The 21,275-nt window shown below is 38.8% G+C and overlaps 1 protein-coding gene across 1 annotated transcript in view; it reads left to right on the forward strand.

Annotated features, from left to right (window-relative positions):
• The window catches only part of GC (GC vitamin D binding protein), a 107,590-nt gene extending 101,360 nt beyond the window's left edge, over positions 1–6,230 (forward strand). Inside the window, exon 14 of the mRNA XM_049885284.1 lies at positions 5,631–6,230. Within this exon, the coding sequence (XP_049741241.1) occupies positions 5,631–6,230 (600 nt within the window). The remainder of the gene's footprint in view (positions 1–5,630) is intronic.
• The last annotated feature ends 15,045 nt before the right edge of the window (positions 6,231–21,275 follow it).

Below are 21,275 nucleotides of genomic sequence, written 5' to 3' on the forward strand. Positions count from 1 at the left end.
TTGAATAAGAGATGATCTTGGCTGGAACAGAAAAATGTGGCTGTGGATATATGATGGTTCTTTTCTCCTCTGTCTAAGGAGGACATACTGTGAATATCTTACAGGAGTCAAAAGAATGATAAAGTCTATGTCAGGACATCAGTGGTCCTCACTTTTTTCTTTCTTTTTTTTAATATTTTATTGTGTTTTAGGTGAAAGTTTACACAGCAAATTAGATTCCTGTTCAACGATTCATACACAAACTGTTCCGTGACATTGGTTACAGTCCCCATAACTTGAGGGCACTCTCACCATTTCCACCCTGCCTGCTCCATCCATCCAATTTCTCTGCCCCTCCTTGCCTTCTGTCTTGGTCATCTAGTGCTTCTATAACAGAGATATCACAAGAGGACAGCACAAAGAGACGTTTATTCTCTCACAGTCCAGTAGGCTAGAAGTACAAATTCAGGGCACCAGCTCTACGGGAAGGCTTTCTCTGTCAACTGAAGGTCCTTGTCGTCAGTCTTCCCTTGGTCTGGGAGCTTGTCTGAGCAGGAACCCCTGGTCCAAAGGATGTGCTCTGCTCCTGGCACTGCTTTTTTAGTGATATGAGTTCCCCCACTCTCTGCTTGCTTCCTTTTCCTTTTATCTGTTGTAAGATAAAAGGTGGTAAAGGCCACACCCCAGGGAAACCCCCTTTACATTGGATCAGGGATGTGACCTGAGCAAGGATGTTACATCCCACCCTAATCCTCTTTAACCACAGGCAGAGATTATGATTTATAACATATAGGAAAATCACAAAATGGATGACAAATGCACAATCCTGGGACTCATAGCCTAAATAAATTGATGCATATTTTGGGGAGGCATATTTTGGGGGGGCACGATTCTATCCATGACAACTTCTCATCTTCGTTTTTGGGTAAATATTGACCATTTGGTTTCGTGCAGTTGATTGTTTAAAAGAGCACATTCCTCATGGGTGTTGTTTATTTTAAGGGCCAATCTGTTATTTGGCTGATCTCATTTTTTTCTTTCTTTCTTTTTTTTTAATTGTACTTTAAATGAAGGTTTACAGAACAAACTAGTTTCTCATTAAACAGTTAGTACACATATTATTTTGTGACATTGGTTAACAACCACATGACATGTCATCATTCTCCCTTCTTGACCTTCGGTTACGAATTACCAGCTTTCCTGTCCGCTCCTGCCTTCTAGTCCTTGCCCCTGGGCTGGTGTACCCCTTTAGTCTCTTTTTGTTTTATGGGCTTGTCTAATCTCTGTCTGAGAGGTGAATCTCAGAAGTGACTTCATTACTAAGCTACAAGTATACCTGGGGACCATACTCTTGGGGTTTCTCCAGTCTCTGTCAGGGTAGTAAGTCCGGCCTTTTTTTGTAAGAATTTTGTTATACATTTTTCTCCAACTCTTTCCGGCATCCTCTATTGTGATCTCTGTCAGAACAGTCAGTGGTGGTAGCCAGGCACCACCCAGTTGTATTCAGTCTGGTGGAGATCATGGTAGTTGTGATCTATTAGTCCTTTGGACTAATCTTTCCCTGTATCTTTAGTTTTCTTCATTCTCCCTTGCTTCTGAAGGGGTGAGACCGGTGGAATATCTTAGATGGCCACTAACAGGCTTTTAAGACCCTATACACTACTCCCCAAAGTAGAATGTAGAACATTTTCTTTATGAACTATGCTATGCCAATTGAGCTAGATGTTCACTGAGACCTTGGTTCCCACAGTCCTCAACCCAGAAATTCATTGCCTCAGGGAGTTTGGATGTGTCCATGGAGCTTTCATGACCTCACCTTGTACAAGTTGTGCTGGCTTCCCTAGTATTTGTACTCTCTTACCCTTCACCAAAGAAAGATTGTTTCTTTCTGTGTGGAAGCTTTCTCGTGTGTTATTATAATAGTGGTCTCATATAGTATTTGTCCTATGGTGATTGACATACTTCACTCAGCATAATATCCTCCTGATTCATCCATGTTGTGAGATGCTTCACAGATTCATCATTGTTCTTTATCATTGTGTAATACTCCATTGTGTGTATGTATCACAGTTTGGTTATCCATTGATCTGTTGATGGGCACTTAGGTTGTTTCTATCTTTTTGCTATTGTGAATAATGTTGCAATGAACATGAGTGCACAAATATCTATTCATGTGATGGCTCTTATTTCTGTAGGATATATTCCTAGGAGTGGGGTTCCTGGATTGCATATTTCTATTTCTAGCTTTTTAAGGAAGCACCGTACCGTTCTCCAAAATTGTTGTACTATTTTGCATTCCCACTAGCAGTGCATAAGGTTTCTAAGCTCCCTGCAACCTCTCCAACTTTTGTTATTTTCTGTTTTTTTGATCCATGCCAGTAATGTTTGGGTAAGATGGTATCTCGTTGTAGATTTGATTCGCATTTCTCTAATGGTTAGTGATCAGGAGCATTTCCTCATGTGTTTTAGCCACCTGAATATCTTCTTTGGTGAAGTGTCAGTTCATATCCTCTGACCATTTTTTAATTGGATTATTTGTCTTTTTGTTGTAGATGTGTTGGGTTTTCCTATAGATTTTAGAGATTAGACCTTTGTCAGATTTGTCATAGCCAAAAATTTTTTCCCAGCCTGTAGGTTCTGTTTTTACTCTTTTGGTGAAGTCTTTTGATGAGCATAAGTGTTTAATTTTTAGACAATCTCAGTTATCTTCTGCTGTTTGTGTATTGTTAATTATGGCTTGTATTCTATTTATGCTGTGTATTAAGGCCCCTAGTGTTGACTCTATTTTTTCTTCCACAATCTTTATAGTTTTTGGTTTTATATTTATCTTTGATCCATTTTGAATTAGTTTTTGTTTTGTTTTTTTTTTTGGTATGGCTTGAGGTATGAGTCCTGTTTCTTTTTTTTACAGATCAACATCCAGTTTTGCCAACACCATTTGTTAAAGAGACTGTCTTTTCCCCATTTGGAGGTTGCGTGTTTTCCTGTTGTTGGCTGAAGTGTTCTATATATGTCTATGAGGTCAAGATGATTGATTGTGGTCTTTAGATCTTCTGTATCTTTGCTGAGTTTCTTTCTAGATGTTCCGTCCTTTAGAGTGTGGTATGTTGAAGTCTCCTACTATTATTATGGAACTGTCCATTTCTCTTTGTTGTGCTGTTAGAGCTTGTTTTATGTATTTCAGAGCCCTGTCAACTGGGTGCATAGGTATTTATTATGATTATGTCATCACAGTGTATTGTCCCTTTAATCATATACAATGTCCTTTCTTGTTTTTATGGTGGATTTTGCTTTCAGATCTATTTTATCTGAGATTAGTATTGCCACTCCTGCACTCTGGTTGCTACTTGTTTATTTTTTTTCCATCCTTTGATTTTTAATATATTTATGTCTTTGTGTCTAAGTTTATCTTTTGTAGGCAGCGTATTGACAGATCATGTTTTTTTATCCGTTCTGTTACTCTGTCTCTATGTGGGTTCATTTAAGCCACTTACATTCAATACAATTATCGATAGGTGTGAGTTTATTGCCGTCATTTTGTAGTGCTTATTATTATTTGTGTGTGTGTGTGTGGTGAGGACATTTTCTTTGTTCCTCTTTGTCTCTTGTGCTTAGTTCCTTTTGTTTGTGAAATTTCTTTCTGTTTCTTTTGTTGTAGATTTAGTGTTTACTGAGGCTTTATGTTTTTCTTTTTAATTCAATTAGTTGGTTTGTTAACTTTTTTGTGGTTACTTTGAAATTTTCCCTTATCTTCTTAAGTTTGAACCACTCTTTTATTACTAGATATCACCTTGACTTCCTCTCCATTTGAAAGTTCTGTACCTACACTGCACACCCTTTTTATTGTTCTGACACCATCAACACTTATAGATTGATATCTCTAGTTCCCTGTTTTGAATCTTTTAGCTTTGTTTTATCTTTGAGAGTTCCTTACTGTCTTAGTCATCTAGTGCTGCCATAACAGAAATACCACAAGTGGATGGCTTTAACAAAGAGAAATTTATTTTCTCACAGTCTAGTAGGTTACTAGTCCAAACTCAGGGCATCGGCTCCAGGGAAAGGCTTTCTATCTCTGTCGGCTCTGGAGGAAGGTCTTTGTCCTCAATCTTCCCATGGTTGAGGAGCTTCTCAGACTCAGGGACCCCAGGGCCAAAGGACACACTCTGCTCCCCGTGCTGCTATCTTGGTGGTATGAGGTCCCCAACTCTATGCTTGGTTCTCTTTCCTTTTATCTTTTGAGAGATAAAAGGTGATGCAGGCCACATCCTAGGGAAATTCCCTTTACCTTGGATCAGGGAGGCTACCTGAGTAAAGGTGGTGTTACAATTCCACCCTAATCCTCTCAACATAAATTACTATCACAAAATGGAGGACAACCACACAATACTGGGAATATTGGCCTAACCAAGCTGATACACACATTTTTGGAGGTGACATAATTCAATCCACGACACTTACCTAGGTTGATATTTGGCCAATACTGACCTGTGCCCTAGATTCAGTTTGTTGTCTGATGTTGTTGGGTCTCTAACTTAGGATAATTATTTTCAGTTTGGTTTGGTTTTTACAAATTACCTTAATTTTTATTTATCTGGAAATGTCTTAATTTCATCATCATATATGAGAGAGTTTAGCAGTATATATTATTCTCGTACAGCATTTTTTTTTCTTTCAAAGTTTTACATATATCCTCCCATTGCCTTCTTATCTGCAAGGTTTCTGCCCAGTAATCAGAATTCAGCCTTATTGCTCCTCTTTGTATGTGACTTTTCATTTTTCTGGAGCTGTTCTCAGGACTATTTCTTTGTCTTTGGTTTTTGTGAGTTTGATTATATGTCTTGGTGGCTTTCTTTTTGAGTCTATCTTACATGGAATTCATTGAGCTTTTCATTTTTCATGGTATTAGGGAAATTTTCTTTCAGCAAGTCTTCAGTGATCTTCTATTTTCCATTTTCTCCCACTGGTCTGGAGCTCTGATCACACCACATTTTTGGCATTTGTTGTATCATAGTTCTTCATTTTTCTTCTTTCTTTTCTCTGATTTTTCCTCAAACAAATTGGCAGTTATGGTTTTTTCTTCAGTTTCACTGATTCTGTCTTCTATTGTTTCAATTTTGCTACTAAAACCTTCTATTGCACTATCCATTTCTGAAATCTTGTTGTTTATCTTTTGGATTTCTAAATGCTGTTTGTATTATTTATAATTGTTTATATATTTTGAAATTTTGTTCTTGTTTTACTTTTCTTAATTCATATATTGCTTTGTTTGTATTTTCTTTGATTTTGCCTGTTTTAGTTGGTTTTGTCTGTGTTTTCCTTGATCTCTTTCCTAATCTCTTGGAGAACCCTGAATATCAGATTTTTGAATTCTCTGTCAGGTAGTTTCAGTGGTTTATCTTCTGCTGGAAAGTCAACTGGTGCTTTATTTTGGTTACTTACCAGAGCCATCTTGTTTTTTTTTTTTTATGTTTTGTTATTGTCTGCTGTCTCTGAGACATTCAGGTTTTATTCTTCTTCTTTATTCATCAGTTGTAGCTTTGTTTCTTTTACCTTGCTTTTTTGTTCTGTTTGGTTATGTCTGAATAGGTGGGGTGGGCATGCTTTGTTACTTGCTTGTCTGTGGGTATGATAATTCTCACCACCTTGTCCAGGTATACAGGGCTGATCTGTCAGCTATGGTGCAGCAAGGCAGGGCCAGTCGGGGGGGGGACAGAGATGGGTCATTTGTCTGCATCGTGAACCTGGATGGAGGCTGGATTGCGTCCAGCTTGAACCTTGGTGGGGGGTGTCCTGAGCCAGCAGGGAGGGGCCTGGCATCCAGGCCAAGTCCCCTTGGCATCATGGAAGGCAGTTGGGGGAGGGGTCCAGAGCTGGTGGGTAGGGGCCTGGGGTCCAGACTGGGTCCCCTCAAGACCACAGCAGGCAGCAGGAGGAGTCCGGATCCAACAAGGATGAGCCTGGGGTCTGGGCTGGTTCCCTTGGGGCCACAGCAGGTGATGGGAGGAGGTCCAGAGACAGCAGGGGGCCCTGGGGTCCAGGCTGGGTCTCCTCGGGGCTGCAGCAGGCAGTGGGAGGGGTCTGGAGATGTCAGGGAGGGGCCTGAGGTTCAGGCAGTGTCCCCTCAGGGCTGCAGTGGGTGGCAAGAGGGTTTTGGAGCCATTGGGGAAGGGTCTGGGGTCCAGGCTGTATTCCCTTGGGGATGCAGAAGGCGGTGGGAGGGGTCCAGAGCCAGTAGGGGTTCTGGCAGGTAAAGCAAAGAAGAGAGGTAGGAACAGGAGCAAGGGCAGAGAGGGCTAGATGGAGGAGGGCAACAGAGTGCGTCGGTACTGCGGTCCCTGACAGTCAGGTTTCCTGGCACTTGGCATTGCAGGGATGAGACTGTTCACCAGAGGGGTGGGGGTTGTAGAAGTATGCTCCTGTGGTTACCAGGTGAGAGAGTCTGGGCTCTCCTTTGAGTTGCAGCCAGCAAACGGGGTCTTACTTAGCCCTGGGAGTGCCTGCACTGTACCTCTACCTCTTACAGGGAATTTCATGGAGGAGTCTTTCTGTGCGCAGGGTTGTTGGTTTTATTCCAAGATGACCGCATCAAGTCATGCCGTTTGGCCAAGAACCTCCACACTGTATCTCTATTCCTTCCCCATTTGATATTAGTTTCTTCTTCTTGTCGGTGACTTTTGATCTAATACTTTACCCCTTCATTTAAGTTTCAGGGTTCCAGAATTGACATCTGTATCTTTTTTACTTGATTTTTTGGGACTTTGTTGCAGTGGGCTGGCTTAGTGTGTCTGACTAGTCCACCATCTTGGTTCCACCCTGCTCTTTCTCCTTCCTAACCTCAGTTTATACCCAGGATGCCAGAGTTCTCGTAAATGTTCAGAACCTGCACAGACTTCCTTTATAGACAGACCATATTGCCAGTGAACACAGATCTAAACACAATGACTGGAGCCAAATGCAGCTGTTTGTGGAAGATGTGCACAGGGTTTAGACTTGTGGGACAGGGAAGGCATATGCCAATGCATGAGGCCCTTACCGACCCGGGCAGTTCTGGGGTTGGGAAAGGAACAGGGTGGGCCATAGGCTAGAAATTTATTGTCTTCATTCTGCCAAGTTCTAGCACAAAACTTAGAAGGATCTAAGGGTTTTAAACTTAAACTTGGCTTTCTAAGTTGTTATAAAGGTATATTTGCCAATTTAGGAGTATAAAGCATATTTTATTCAACAGTTTGTTGGCTTGATTTCAAATTTTTAAGTATTTTAACATATGGTTATGTAGGTCGCCATTTGTATGCTCACACTGGGGCCTGTGATATCAGGGTAAGGTCTTTATTTTGCAGGAACTGAAATAGATCAATTAAATGACTTCTTACCTATCTTCCCCCACACAAAAGCATATATGTGCTCTTATCCAAATAAGTTTAACTACAAATTACACACAGGTTTGTCAATTTGGTGACTTAAATGAGGTGCTGGATCACCCCCAAAATCAGTCCTATAGAAGTAAGTGGAAACTAACAATGATTTGGGAAACAACAACCATAATAATATTTATGAGAATGCTTAGACACTCTGAAGGCTGGAGAATATCTTAAAGGATGTCTTGAACTTGGGAACATTGAAGGGAGAGTGGGAGTGGAGTCAGGATGCATTATAGTGGCTTCATCAAAGCTTTTAAAATTTCTCTTGCATTCAGAAAAGCTTAAAAATCTAATAGAATCATAAAAGATAATATGATTAAGTGAAAGAACAGTCCAAACTCTTGGAGTGAATAGTTTGCTGTCGTAAAAATGTCAATTCTCTCTAAACATATCTATAAATTAAATGCGATCCTGTTTAAATTTCAGACGACTATTTCTAAGCCACTGAGACTCCTTATTCTAAAATTTATGTGGATGAATAAAAGCCTGCAACTAAGTCAACCTTAAAAAGAGGTGTGTGGAAATGTACAAAACCAGGTATTAAGAAATAATGCAAAGCTATACAAATAAAAGCAATATGGTATTGACATAATAACATACAAGCAGATAAACAGAATAGAATAGAAATCCGGGTATGTTGAAACTTAAAACACTATAGTGGTCACATCAGAAATCAATGTGAAAAGGTTAGGTTATTCTGTAGGCAGTGAAGAAACTTTTTTCTATTATATGAAAAAATAACTAAATTTGAACACTACAGGTAATCCAGCACCCATATGTCGGTTTATCATAGGTGGTAGCTTGCATGTTACGATGAAGGTGGAAATTATTCCACTAGTACTTCTAATTCCAACAGTGTTATCCATGATAGACAGGTTCAGAGGAACTTACAGACTAAACAGTCTAGAAAGAAAGGCCTAGCCATCTACTTCCAAAATTTAGCTGATGAGTACCCTATGGATCACAACAGAATATTCCCCTATATAATGCTGGAAGATGAGCCCTTGAGGTTGGAAGTCACTCAAAATGTACAGTGGTTGCAACAATAGACCCCAGCATATCAATGATCATGAAGATGGCACAGGACCAGGCAATGTTTTGCTCTGTTGTACATGGGTTCACCATGAGTCAGAGTCAACTTGATAACAGCTATCAACAGTAGCATCAAGTAACACATACACAGACTGACTACAAATGGATTAGAGATGTAAAGTTAAAGATTAATTTCTGAATATTTAGAAAAGGTATAGAAAAAATATAGGTAAATACACTTGTAACCTGGGGGCAGGAGCAGACGGCTTAATAAAAATTTAAAAGAATGAGTCATAAAGCAATATCTAGATTAATTATATTACGTTGAGATTACAGAGTTCTATTTGGCAGAGGACACCATGGGTAAAGTTTGCAAATGTATGCATATAGGGAGAATATATTTGCAATTCTAAAATTAGCAAGGGATTAAAATTTAGAAAATATAGGAAAATCTACAAACCAAAAGAAAAACGTGAGAATTCATTAATCAAATGAATAGGTGTCTTAGGCTGGGTTCTCTAGAGAAGCAAAACCAGTAAAGTGTATAAAAAAAAAAAAATAGAGATTTATATCGAGGAAATGGCTCATGCTGTCATAGAGACTGGAATGCCCCAAGCCTGTGGGTCAAGCTGGAGGCTTCTCCCGATTCACGTAGGCTCAGGGGCTGGCAAAACAAAGATCAGCAGGTCAGAGAGCAGGGTTGTTGCTCACAGGCTTAGAAGATTGATGAATCCCAAGATCAGCAGACAAGACTGCAGGTAAGCTGCTAGTTCAAGTCTCAAGAACCAGAGGTCAGACAAGTAGGAGCCAGCTAGCTATAGGATCCAGAGGCAGCAAAAGCCACAAGCCTTACCAGAATGTCCACTTATATTCAATGCAGACCACATGCCCAAGGAAACTCCCTTTCAACTGACTGGGTATTCACAGCAGATCCCATCAGGGGGATGATCACAATGTCATACAACTGTCAAACCACTGAGAATCATGGCCCAGGCAAGTTGACATACAATCTTAACCATCACAATAGGGAAAAGCAGGGAATTCTTAGGGCGATGAAACTGTTCTCAATGCTACTGCAATGGTGGCTATGTGACATAAAGCATTTGTGAAAACAATTAGACCTGTACAACACAAAGAATGAACTTTAGTGTTTGCAAGGTTTTTTTAAAAAAAAATCATTTACAATGTCAGAGAATCACAGGAAAGAATGCAGACAGTGACAAGAGAATGTGACTGTACTACAAATGTATGAAACCTCATTGAAGAAGTTGGGGAAAAAGTGCTGACCTACATAACTTTGGAAATCGTTTCGTTTCTGAACGTGAAGTATAGTCCAGGTCCTTACTTTCCACAGCTTCTTCCAAGACATTAAAAAATATATGAGGAAAGTAGGGAGGATATTATTTGTTTTCCGAATAAATTCTCTAATTTAAACCCTCCAGGGCCTCTGATAAATCCTTGACTGTAACCTGTCACTAAGGCATGAGTCTCGGTGAACAGTTTTGTCTGTAGTCAGCTGGCTAAGGAACATTAGCCAAGGGCTAGGCGAGAACTAAGCACTATCTTTTTACTGTTGACAAGTAGCCTACTTAATTTAACCTGATGGCAACCAATTCTGAGAGCTGTTGAGGAGAGAAAAAGGTATAATGGCTCTCCCAACTTTACGCTAATTTGTATCCTGTCAGGGTAGCATATCCCTTGGATAGTACAGAACAGAGCCAGCATTCAACACATTCAGAGGAAATTGCTCTTTCCAAGATACTGAAGAACTCTTCTGTAAGGAACAGAATTAGTTCTAAATGGTTAGAATGGAGATTGGTTCAAGAGAAGATGTTATCTGATTCATAGTCCTATTTAGATAAGCTTAGGTTTAGATAGCTTCAAGATCTGTAACTAGAGCCTGTTATATTTATCATGTTATTGTTGTTAGGTGCCGTCAAGTCAGTTCCAACTCATAGTGACCTTACGTACAACAGAACAAAACACTGCCCACTCCTGTGCCAGCCTCACAATTGCTGGAGCCCATCGTTGCAGCCACTGTGTCAATCCATCTAGTTGAGGTCTTCCTCTTTCTCACTGACCCTCTATTTTACCAAGCATGATGTCCTTCTCCAGAGACTGTCCCTCCTGGTAACATGTACAAAGTATGGGGACAAAGTCTTGCCATCCTTGCTCCTAAGAAACATTCCTGCTATACTTCTTCCAAGACAAATTTTTTGCATTCTTCTGGCAGTCCATAGAATATTCAATATTCTTCACCAACACCATAATTCAAAGGCACCAATTTTTCTCTGGTCATCCTTATTAATGCCCAGCTTTCACATGCATATGAGGCAATTGAAAACACCATGGCTTGGGTCATGTTTACCTTAGTCCTTAAAGTGACATCTTTGCTTTGTAACCTTTTAAAGAGACCTTTTTGCAGCAGATTTGCTCAGTGCCATACATCGTTTGATTTCTTAACTGCTGCTTCCATGGGCCGTGATTGTGGATCCCAGTAAAATGAAATCCTTGTCAACTTCAATCTTCTCTCTATTTATTATGATGTTACTTACTGGTACAGTTGTGAGGATATTTGTTTTCTTTATATTGAGGTGTAATCAATACTGTAGGCTGTAGTCTTTGATCTTCATCAATAAGTGCTTCAATCCTCTTCACTTTAAGCAAGCAAGGTTGTGTTATCTGCATATCACAGGTTGTGAATAAGTCTTGCCCCAATCTTGATGCCTTGTTCTACATATAATCCAGCTCCTTAGATTATTTGCTCAGCATACAGATTGAATAAGTATGGTGCAAGGATACAACCCTGACACACGCCTTTCCTAATTTTGAACCACACACTACCAGCTGGTTCTGTTTGCACAACTGCCTCTTGGTCTATGTACAGGTTCCTCATAATCACAGTTAAGGGTTCTGGAATTCCCATTCTTTGCAATGTTATCCATAATTTGTTATGACCGACACAGTTGAATGCTTTTGCATGGTCAATAAAACAAAGGTAAACATCTTTCTTGTATTCTCTGCTTTCAGCCAAGATCCATCTGACATCAGCAATGATATCCCTCTTTTCACATTCTTTTCTGAATCTGGCTTGAATTTCTGGCCGTTACCTGTTGAAGTACTGTTGCAACCACTTTTGAATGATCTTCAGCAAAATTTTACTTGTGTGTCATGTTAATGATATCATTCTATAATTTTCATATTCTGTTGGATCACCTTTCTTTGGAATGAGTACAAATATGGATCTCTTCCAATTGGATGACCAGGTAACTGTCTTTAAAAGAGTGAGCACTTCCAGCATTGCATCCATTTGTCGAAACATCTTGATTAGTATTCAGACAATTCCCAGAGCCTTGTTTTTTGCCAATGCTTTCAGTGCAGCTTGGACTTTTTCCTTCAGTACTATCAATTCTTATCATATGCTACCTCTTGAAATGGGTGAATATCTACCAATTATTTTTGGTACAGTGACTCTGGGTATTCTTCTTTTGATGCTTCTTTTGTCGTTTAATGTAATATTTATTTTTATAGCTAAAAATTATTGTTTACTCTGTGCCAAACATTGTCCTAAACATCCTATATTCACAAAAAAAAAACTCTACAAGGTTCCCACCATAATTATACCAATTTATGAAATTCAAAAACTGATACAAAAGGAGAATAAATGGTGCCTGAAGGCTACTCATTAGTAAATGGAGGTGGAGCTGGGATCAAAATCCGGGCCATCTGACTTCAGAGCCTGTATATTCAACTACCACTCTTCACCGTCTCTGTTCATTGGACACAGTAGTTTAGGAATAGCTGCTTCTTCGAATTATGGCCAAAGTTATGAGAGATGAAACTGCTTATGCTTCATTCAAAAAGGCATTTTTCTACCTATATATCCTAACTTCTGAGTTCATATTGACTTCCTTCCAAAGAATACATATGGAAAGGAGGGTGGGGAAAGAGTAAATTTACAGTTATTTGGGCCCAAAGCTGTGCAAATTTGGTTTTTGTTTTTGTTTTGTGATGCTATTCTGAAATTACTGGAAATAAGGTGGAATTTTTAAAATGTGTCTAGTGTCTTTCAAAATTGAAGATGGTGACAAATGAATACAATGGAGACAGTAAGACACTTGATATGGTTTCCACTTATGAGACTATCTTGGAGAAGCATACCTGGAATATATAGAAAGGGAGTGAAAATCAAGTTAAGCCCCTAAATATCTCGTATGGCAGAGATTATCCAAAAAAAGCCAAGAATTTATTTTTCCTAAGAGAAGCCCATTTCTCTGTATTGCAGAAAGAAATAAACAATTTTTTCTCCACCAGATACTCAGATTGTTGCTTTTGGTAAAATAATTGAAGACACAAAGCAGCGAATGTGACAGAGAAAGATCAGCAATTTTAAGTTGTTATCCATTTGATATTTAGATTCCATTCTTATAGAATATTAAAAAGTTTATCACTGTAGATCTTGTATGCTACTTGATATGCAAAATAAATTTTTCCAAAAGTATAAATACAAAATCTTTTATTTAAATTAGCTTCTTTGAAACTTACTACAAAGCTTCTTTACTATTATGACTATAATGGCATAATTATACTTTATGTAATGCATACTGCAGTGGTTATAAGCTATGGTGGCTAATCAAAAGGTCAGCAGTTTGAATCCACCAGCCTCTCCTTGGAAACCTTATGGGGCAGCTCTACTCTGTCCTACAGGGTTGCTATGAGTCAGAATCCACTTGACGGCAGGCAACGGGTTTTTTTTTTTTTTTTTTTAATACTGTAGTTAGCACTATTCACATTTTTCTTTTACTAACCACTTTTAAAAAATGCTGAGCAGTAGCCTACTGCCGTGCAGTTACTTCTAGACTATTACATCATGTACCCAAAATATGGAAATTTACTCTAGCATTAGCCTAAAAGACTAGCTGTAGATAGAGGTAGTATAGACATAGACTAAATACATACAGATATGGATATAAATTTATACATTCATGTTACATTCACCGGTTTTTCCTTTTAGTAATATAACTAAAAGTATGCTGCTAAAATAGAAAGTTGAGTGATATTATTATGTGCACTGAAACCCTCACAATATTTCAAGCAAATCCTTTGATTCTGGATTCCATGAATTGAAAGGATCTCTTCCTCCCCATTTGTGGAATAGCAGAAGAAAACAGCACTGAACCAAAAGGGAAGAAACAGAGTTTTACTTCCAGTTTTGCTGCCATCATGTTGTGTGGCCTTGGAGATGTCATTTAAGCTCTTCACATTCAAATACTTCCGTTTTTAAAACGTTGGCATAGACCAGATGACTTCTACAGGTCCTTATCTACCCCATATCTCTGACAACAGTACCCTCTGCGTGTGTGTAGGTTTGGTGCTGCTGTGGTCCCTTATCTGAAGCAACTTTTGAAAATGTAAATTACTCAGTTGACCCACTAGATGGTAGCAGATTCCTGGTTACTGTATGCTTTGAGGCTGCTAAATCAACTTCCGTAAGATTTTGAATTCTACTATCAAAAAGTTAACGGAAGGGCTTTGCCTTGGTTGTCAGAAGACTAGAATTTTATTCACAGCTCTGCCATTTACTACTAGTACGATTTTGGGCAAATGAGCCTTTGAGGGTTTCTGATTACCTCCTATAAAATCAAAGAATGTTTTCCAGATCTAAAATTCTAAGATTGAATATTATTACCACAGTATGAATAAGATATGCTCAAAAATCAAGGTTCTCTTCGCTACCTTCAGCCAGTCAACTAGTTTGCATTTGGTACCAATGAAAGTTCTACTTCCTAGCTATAGGGCCATTGGCAATTAGCAATAATTTTTTAAAATCTCCTCATTCGTAAAATAGGGAAAATGCAGTGTCTATGCCTTAAGAAGCATTGTCATGATTTAGTAAGATATTACAAGTAAAGCAGTTAATAAATGTTGTTGATGATGGTTGCTGTCAAGTCAGTTCTGACTAATGACCACCCCATGTGTTCAGAAGAGAACTACTCCACAGGATTTTCAAAGCTCTGACCTTTGTAGGAGCACCTCACCAGGCCAGTCCTCTGAGGCACTGCTGGGTACGTTAGAACCACCAACCTTTCAGCTAGAAGTGAAGCACATAACCGTTTGTGCCACTCAGGGACTCCTAATAAATGTTAGCTATGTAATGAAAAAAAATCTTTTTTTTCATTACATAATAAATTTTAGCTACTACCGCTGTTGGTTAATGATGCTACTGCTGCTGCTGCTGAATACCATTATTATGGTGCTTTTCCACAGCATTTAGATTCCTTCAGACCATTATTCCTACCACTCTTCTCCTGATATATAAGGGCATAAACTGCTGGCTTTAGACTGACTGTGACTGGCAAGCTCAGAGTCTACACAGAACAGCCCATGTATCTAGGGCCAATTCATGGAATCTTCTCTTGTGTAACCTGGTACAAAAAGTTCCAGGCCTTGGAACCGTAAGTCCAGGAGTCTAGGTGTTCTGCGGCAATCGATCCCAAGAAACTACACGGCAATAAATTTCTCCTTTATTATTTTCCCTTTTTAATTCAGTGTTTAACATATAATTTATTGTCAAGATAGGGAGAAAGATAGGCATGTGCTGATAACCCATTTTGTGTAAGAGGGTACACCTGCTATCAGTGCAATAAGGGAGTGGTGAACCAGAGAACATGCCCCAGCCTAGGGAATATGCTTGGAGGACATAGCCCAACCCCTCAGGATCAGGACAGGTCACGAGAGAGCAGACAGGGATGAACTGGGTCTAGAAACATCTCACACTCTTTATCCTTAGATCTCAGCAGGGATAAGGATGGATCCTAGAGTCTTAGAAGCACTCCAATTACCAAGGCTGTGGGGGTGCTGATGAAACCAGAAAAGTGTGTGCTCACCCCTCTAATTATGGGCAGTATATGAACCTGTCAGCTTACTCAGTCACCTTTTGTTCATGAAAGATGCCACATGGTCTTCAAAATGGCAAAAAAGATAAAAAATACTTCTCAAATGCATATTTCATGTTTAGAAAGAGTAATGAATACAAAAGAGGAGAGAGAGGGAAAGGAGAAAATGCTGTCCTCCAATTATTTATTGTTTAACTGAGAGGAAAGTTCTGCACACATAGACCCATGCTCTCACAGCACACTGTGAGCTCATGGAGGGTAGAAACTGAACCTGCTCTATCCTTTTTATCACCAGTGGCCAGTCTGGTGCCTGACATGGGCATTCACTCAATGAATGTTTGTCTTCATTACTGTTGTTGTGGATGATACAACTAAGTGTATACCAAAAGCAAAAGCTTGTGGTATCGTCCTGCTAAGTGACCAAAGTGCGAAGTCATAAACCCCTTGACTGTTAGCCCTACCCTGACCTTCAATCTGAGTGTGTATACAAGCATATGCAACAGTTCAACAATGCAAACAAGAACTGAGGTCAGGACACAGGCTTCAAAAGGGTGAGAACTTCCCATGCATCTATTAGAATTGGTGGCTCCTGGCACCTTGAACACCATTCCTGTTAATGGTGAGTTTTATAGAAAGGCTTTGTAAATGTGGTACTAATAGGCTGAAAGTCAGATCTATGCCTTAGGTCTGGTCTTGGCATCACCTAGCTCTGTACCGTGCAGCAAGTTACTTAATTTAATTTGTTTTATTCATAGATTAGACTGTCTCTAATGTCGATTTCAACAATGATATTCTGATTTTAAGCTCATCATCAAGAAGAGAACTTTGGATTCAACAAGGCCAGTGTTCCTGATCTTTATAAATTCCCACACAGTCTTTTACTCCCCTTAATCCACATACTTTTCAGTGTGTGAACAACTAAACTGCTTAGAGGAGATTTAGTAGTGACATAAACACAAGGAGGATTCCAGCAAATTACATGTAATCATCTTTTTGGGTGCTTGAGAGCAGTGTGGAGTCCTAACTCTCACCATTTCAACATGCTCCTGAGTTAGTTAACTAAAAGCCTAAAAAAGAAATTTAAAAATAGCTTAAAGTGAAGCTATAAAAGTATAAAAACTTTTGTGGTCTATCCAAGAAATCTTACAAGTAATTACTTGTCTGGAAGTTTACTATGAAGCCATGGTGACACAGTGGTGAACTTTCAGCTTCAAACTGAAAGATCAGCGGTTCAAACTCACTGCTCCATGGAAGAAAGATGTGGCAATCTGCTTCCCTGAAGATTTACAGCCTTGGAAGCCGTATGGGGCAGTTCTGCTCTGCCCTAAGGGGTTGCTATGAGTCAAAATCGACTTGAAGGCAACAGGTTTGGCTTTGGTTTGTTTTAAGTTTACTACAGACGCCACATGAAAATGATGATGAAATTAATAAAAGTTGACTAATTAAATAGGGTGGCTATGAGTCGGAATAGACTTGACAGCAACAGGGTAATTAAATAAGACAATGTATGTAGGATTCTATGATGCTCAGCTTTCAATCCTTTGACACTGGAGCTAAAGGGCCACATGCATCCCTGAGCTAAAAAGGACTCCAAACCTTTTAAAGGGGGCTGGGAAGGGACAGAGGCAGAGGGTAGTGAGTTTGGTACATACCTGAAAACTGGGGCAGCCCTGGGTAAAACTATGAAGAGGCTCTTTAACTTTGATCCACACAAAATCTCCTCAGCATCGCTATTCCATTGAAGTACTCAAAGCCCTCCATAAAATTTACAATTGCAAAGGTTCTTCAGTTCAAAACAAATAAACCTCCAATCTAAAAAAAACTTCCTATCCAGCTCCAGTTTAGTAAGATGAAATCATCATGTTCACCCTGTCTCTTCCATTGAATGCAGCTAAACACTTGGACAGAACGCATAGTGAACGTACAGAACGCACCTGAAGGCCCTCAGAAGTAAATAGCAGCAGACAGATTAGAAAAGAAGACAAAATTTGAAGTACCACTGAGCATGAAGCATATTTACCAATTTTTTCCACCAGTATCACCTAGTCTGAACTCCTTATGAACTCAAGGCAACCCAAAACCCAGAATAGGCATTAGTGCAGACAGAAATAGCGCCAGGAGAAGCTCTCTAGCTTAGGCTTCAGGAAGAAGAAAAAAGGTCATTAGGCAGTACAGGAGCAGGGGCCCTACAGACATCTAAAAATGGAAGGGCAACTTCCTTTCAATTGGAGGAGCTGTGGTCCCAAAGTCCACAAGGGTGAGGTGAACCCCATTTTTTCTGTCTTCTAGTGGGAAGCCACAGGCATTAGTGAAGTTAAAAGTAGTGCCTGGCAAAGTAAATACAGGTCTGGCTTTCTGTCTGAAGGTCTGAAAAGGGAATTCAGGGGGCTCTAAAGTAATGGAGGAAATCATGGAAAGGGAGAAGCTCAGGACACAACCTCAGAAAGTTACTTGTGAACACCTGGGCTCACCTTCAAGCTGTGTATGCAAGGTTCTGACCTTATTCAGAGTACCAAAGACCCAAAACTGAGGTAAGAGCTAGATCATTGCAGAGGCCCCAGACTGGCCATTGATTGGAACACACATGGATCAGGTTTGACTAGCACTGCAAAGACTTTAAAACAGAAATGAAAGAGGGCTATCACAACAGACGCTCTGGACACTGAAAGAAAAATTAGGAAATATTACAAAGTACTCTGTGCCCATAAATTTGCAATACAGAGAAAATAGACTACTTAAGAGGCACAAACCATTAAACTCACCGAGGATAAAACAGAAAATTCAAATAGTGTCATAACTATTAAAGAAAAATAAATTTGTAGTTATAAATATTCTGAACAAGAAACTTCCAGGCCCAGATGGTCTTAGTGGTAAATTCTGCAAAACACTGTTAGTAGAAATAACACAAATTCTACACAATATATTTTTTTAAAAAATAAGACAAGTGAACATGTCCCAACTTATTTTATGAGGCCAGTATTACTGTAATACCTAAACTAGACAAAGCCAATATAAGGAAAGAAACCTACAAACCAATAGACCTCATAAACATAGACGTAAAAATCTTCAGTAAACTACTAGCAAAATTGAATTCGCCAATACCTAAAAAGAATAATATACCATGACCACATGGGGTTTATCCCAGGAATGCAAGACTGTTTCAATATTCAGAAATCGGTCAGTGTAATCCACCATAATAATAATCTATAGAAGAAAAACCATGGAATTGTATCAGCTGATGCAGAAAAAATACTTGACATCAGTATCCATTCATGAGAAAAACTTGTAGCAAACTAGAAATAGGAAGGAATTTCCATAATATAATGTAATGCTAACATTATACTTGTCATGGATTGAATTGTGTCTTCCCAAAATATGTATCAACTTGGTTAGGCCCGATTCCCAGTATTGTGTGGTTGTCCTCCATTTTGTGATTGTAATTTTATGTTAAAGAGGATTAGGGTGGGACTGTAATACCCTTACTAAGGTCACATCCCTGAGCCAATGTAAAGGGAATTTCCCTGGGGTGTGGCCTGCACCACCTTTTATCTTACAAGAGATAAAAGGAAAGGGAAGTGAGCAGAGAGTAGGGGGCCTCATACCACCAAAAAAGCAACAGTAGCAGAGGGTATTCTTTGGACCAGGGGTCCCTGCACCTGAGAAGCTCCTTGACCAGGGGAAGATTTATGACAGTGAGCTTCCTCCCTAGCGAACAGAGAAATAAAGCCTTCTCCTAGAGCTGATGCCCTGAATTTGGATTTGTAGCCTACTAATTTTTTTTTTTAGACTGTGAGAGAATAAATTTCTCTTTGTTAAAGCCATCCACTTGTGGTATTTTTGTTATAGCAGCACTAGATGGCTAAGGTACTACTTAATTGTGAAAGATTGAATGTTTCTCCCCTAAAATTGGGAACAAAACAAGGATATGGCTCTTACCACTCTTATTCAACACTGTACATAAAATTCCTAGCCAGTGTAATAAGGCAAGCAAAAGAAACTATATAATATCAATTAGGAAGAAAGAAATAAAATGTTCCCTATTTGCTGATGACATCATTGTTTATACAGAAAATCCCAAGTAATCTATCAGAACAAAACAACAATAAAAAAAAAAAAAAAAAACTTCTTGTAACTAATAAATGAGTTTAGCAAGGTTACAGTATACTAGGTCAATGTACAAATATCGATAGTATTTCTATATGTTAACAATGAACAATTGAAAACAAAATTTAAAAAATACCATTTATAATAGCTAAAAATGAAATATTAGGTACAAGTATAGCAAAACATGTACAGGACTTGTACACTAAAAATTATAAATGCTGGTTAAAGAAAACAAAGAGAACCTAACAAATAAATAAAGACCTACCATGCTCATCAACTGAAGGACTCAGTGTACTAAAAATGCCAGTTTTCCTGAAACTTATCTATTGATTTAATGAAATTCGAATCAAAATTCTCCCACAATTCTTGGTGCATGTAGATAACCTGATTTTATAATCTATGTAGAAGTACAAAGAAACTAGGATGGCCAAAATAATTTTAAACTACAAGAAGAAAGGAATCACACTGCCTATTTTTAAGACTTACTAGAAAGCTGCAGTCATCAAGACAGTGTGGTATAGGCAGATAGACTCATAAATCAATGGGGCAGAATAGATTCTAAATATAGACTCACACAAATATGGCCAATTGATTTTCACCAAAGATGTAAAGGCAATTCAATAGGAAAAGAATAATCTTTTAAATAGATGGTGTTAGAATAATCCATAGGTAAAAAAATGAAACTTGACCTACACCTCACAGCTGATACAAAAATTAACTCAAAATGAGTCACATACCTAAATGTAAAATAATCATAAAATATTTAGAAGAAACACCTATATATGTATTAAAATTCATGGACCTGTATACCAAAATAATCCATTTTACTGCATATTCATTTAAGAAAATAGAATTTTAAAAAATTAACCAACTCCATATTCTCTGATTCATGTTCATCATTATTAGGCAATAGGTCGCAAAGGAGTAAGTAATCCTTCTAGTGGGATCACACCGAGATAGTCAAATTTTAATGAAATTTAAAATTCAGGTTCCTGAAGAATACCCTAAAGAATAGGGATGCTAACTGTTTCTGTAACCCTCACTGGTAAATTCTCCTCACTTCACACTACCATGTTAGGCTTACAAATAACGTGGTTTTGCTCAAAATGTCTGTTATAAGTTAAAGGCAAGGAATAGAGGAAAGTTAATATCAAGTTGGAAGCCCTAGTTCACACACAAAAGGCTAACGTTTTCAGAGGTGACCAGAGCACTTTAGCAGAACATTAGTATTGGTGTCACCATGACTTCACCTTTAGCCCACTCTCGCTTATATTTACCTTCCATGGCCGGGGTTGGGTAGTGCCACTAAAGAAGCAGAGAGGGTGCAAAGAGAAAGATGAGGTATCAAAATATTAATACCACAATCTTTCAAATGGCAAGTGTATTAGTTTTTTATCGCTGCTGTAACAAATTACCACAAACTTAGTGGCTTAAAACAATACAAATTTATTATCATATAGTCCTCTAGGTCAGGAGTCCAACATGAGTCTTACAAGGCTAAAACAACATCTCAGCAGGGCTGTGTTCTTTCCTGGAAGTCTAGGGGAGAATTATTTCCCTTGCCTCCTCCAGATTTTAGAAGCCATCTATATTCCTTGCTTCCCAGCCCCCATCTTCTGTCTTCGAAGTCTTCAAAGACAGCAACATTGAATCTGTCTGTGTCTTTCTTCCGTCATTGCACTTCCCCTTGCCTCTCTTCTTCCACCACCTCTTCCACTCTCAAGGACCCACCCAGACATTCTAGGATGAGCTTATTTTAAGTCAGTTGATTAACAACCTTAATTCCACTTGCAATGATACCTTCCCTTATCATGTAAATTAACATAGTCACAGTTTCCTGGAATTA

This window comes from Elephas maximus, chromosome 5 (assembly GCF_024166365.1).
Source record: "Elephas maximus indicus isolate mEleMax1 chromosome 5, mEleMax1 primary haplotype, whole genome shotgun sequence".
In the NCBI taxonomy this organism is placed as follows: Eukaryota; Metazoa; Chordata; class Mammalia; order Proboscidea; family Elephantidae; genus Elephas; species Elephas maximus.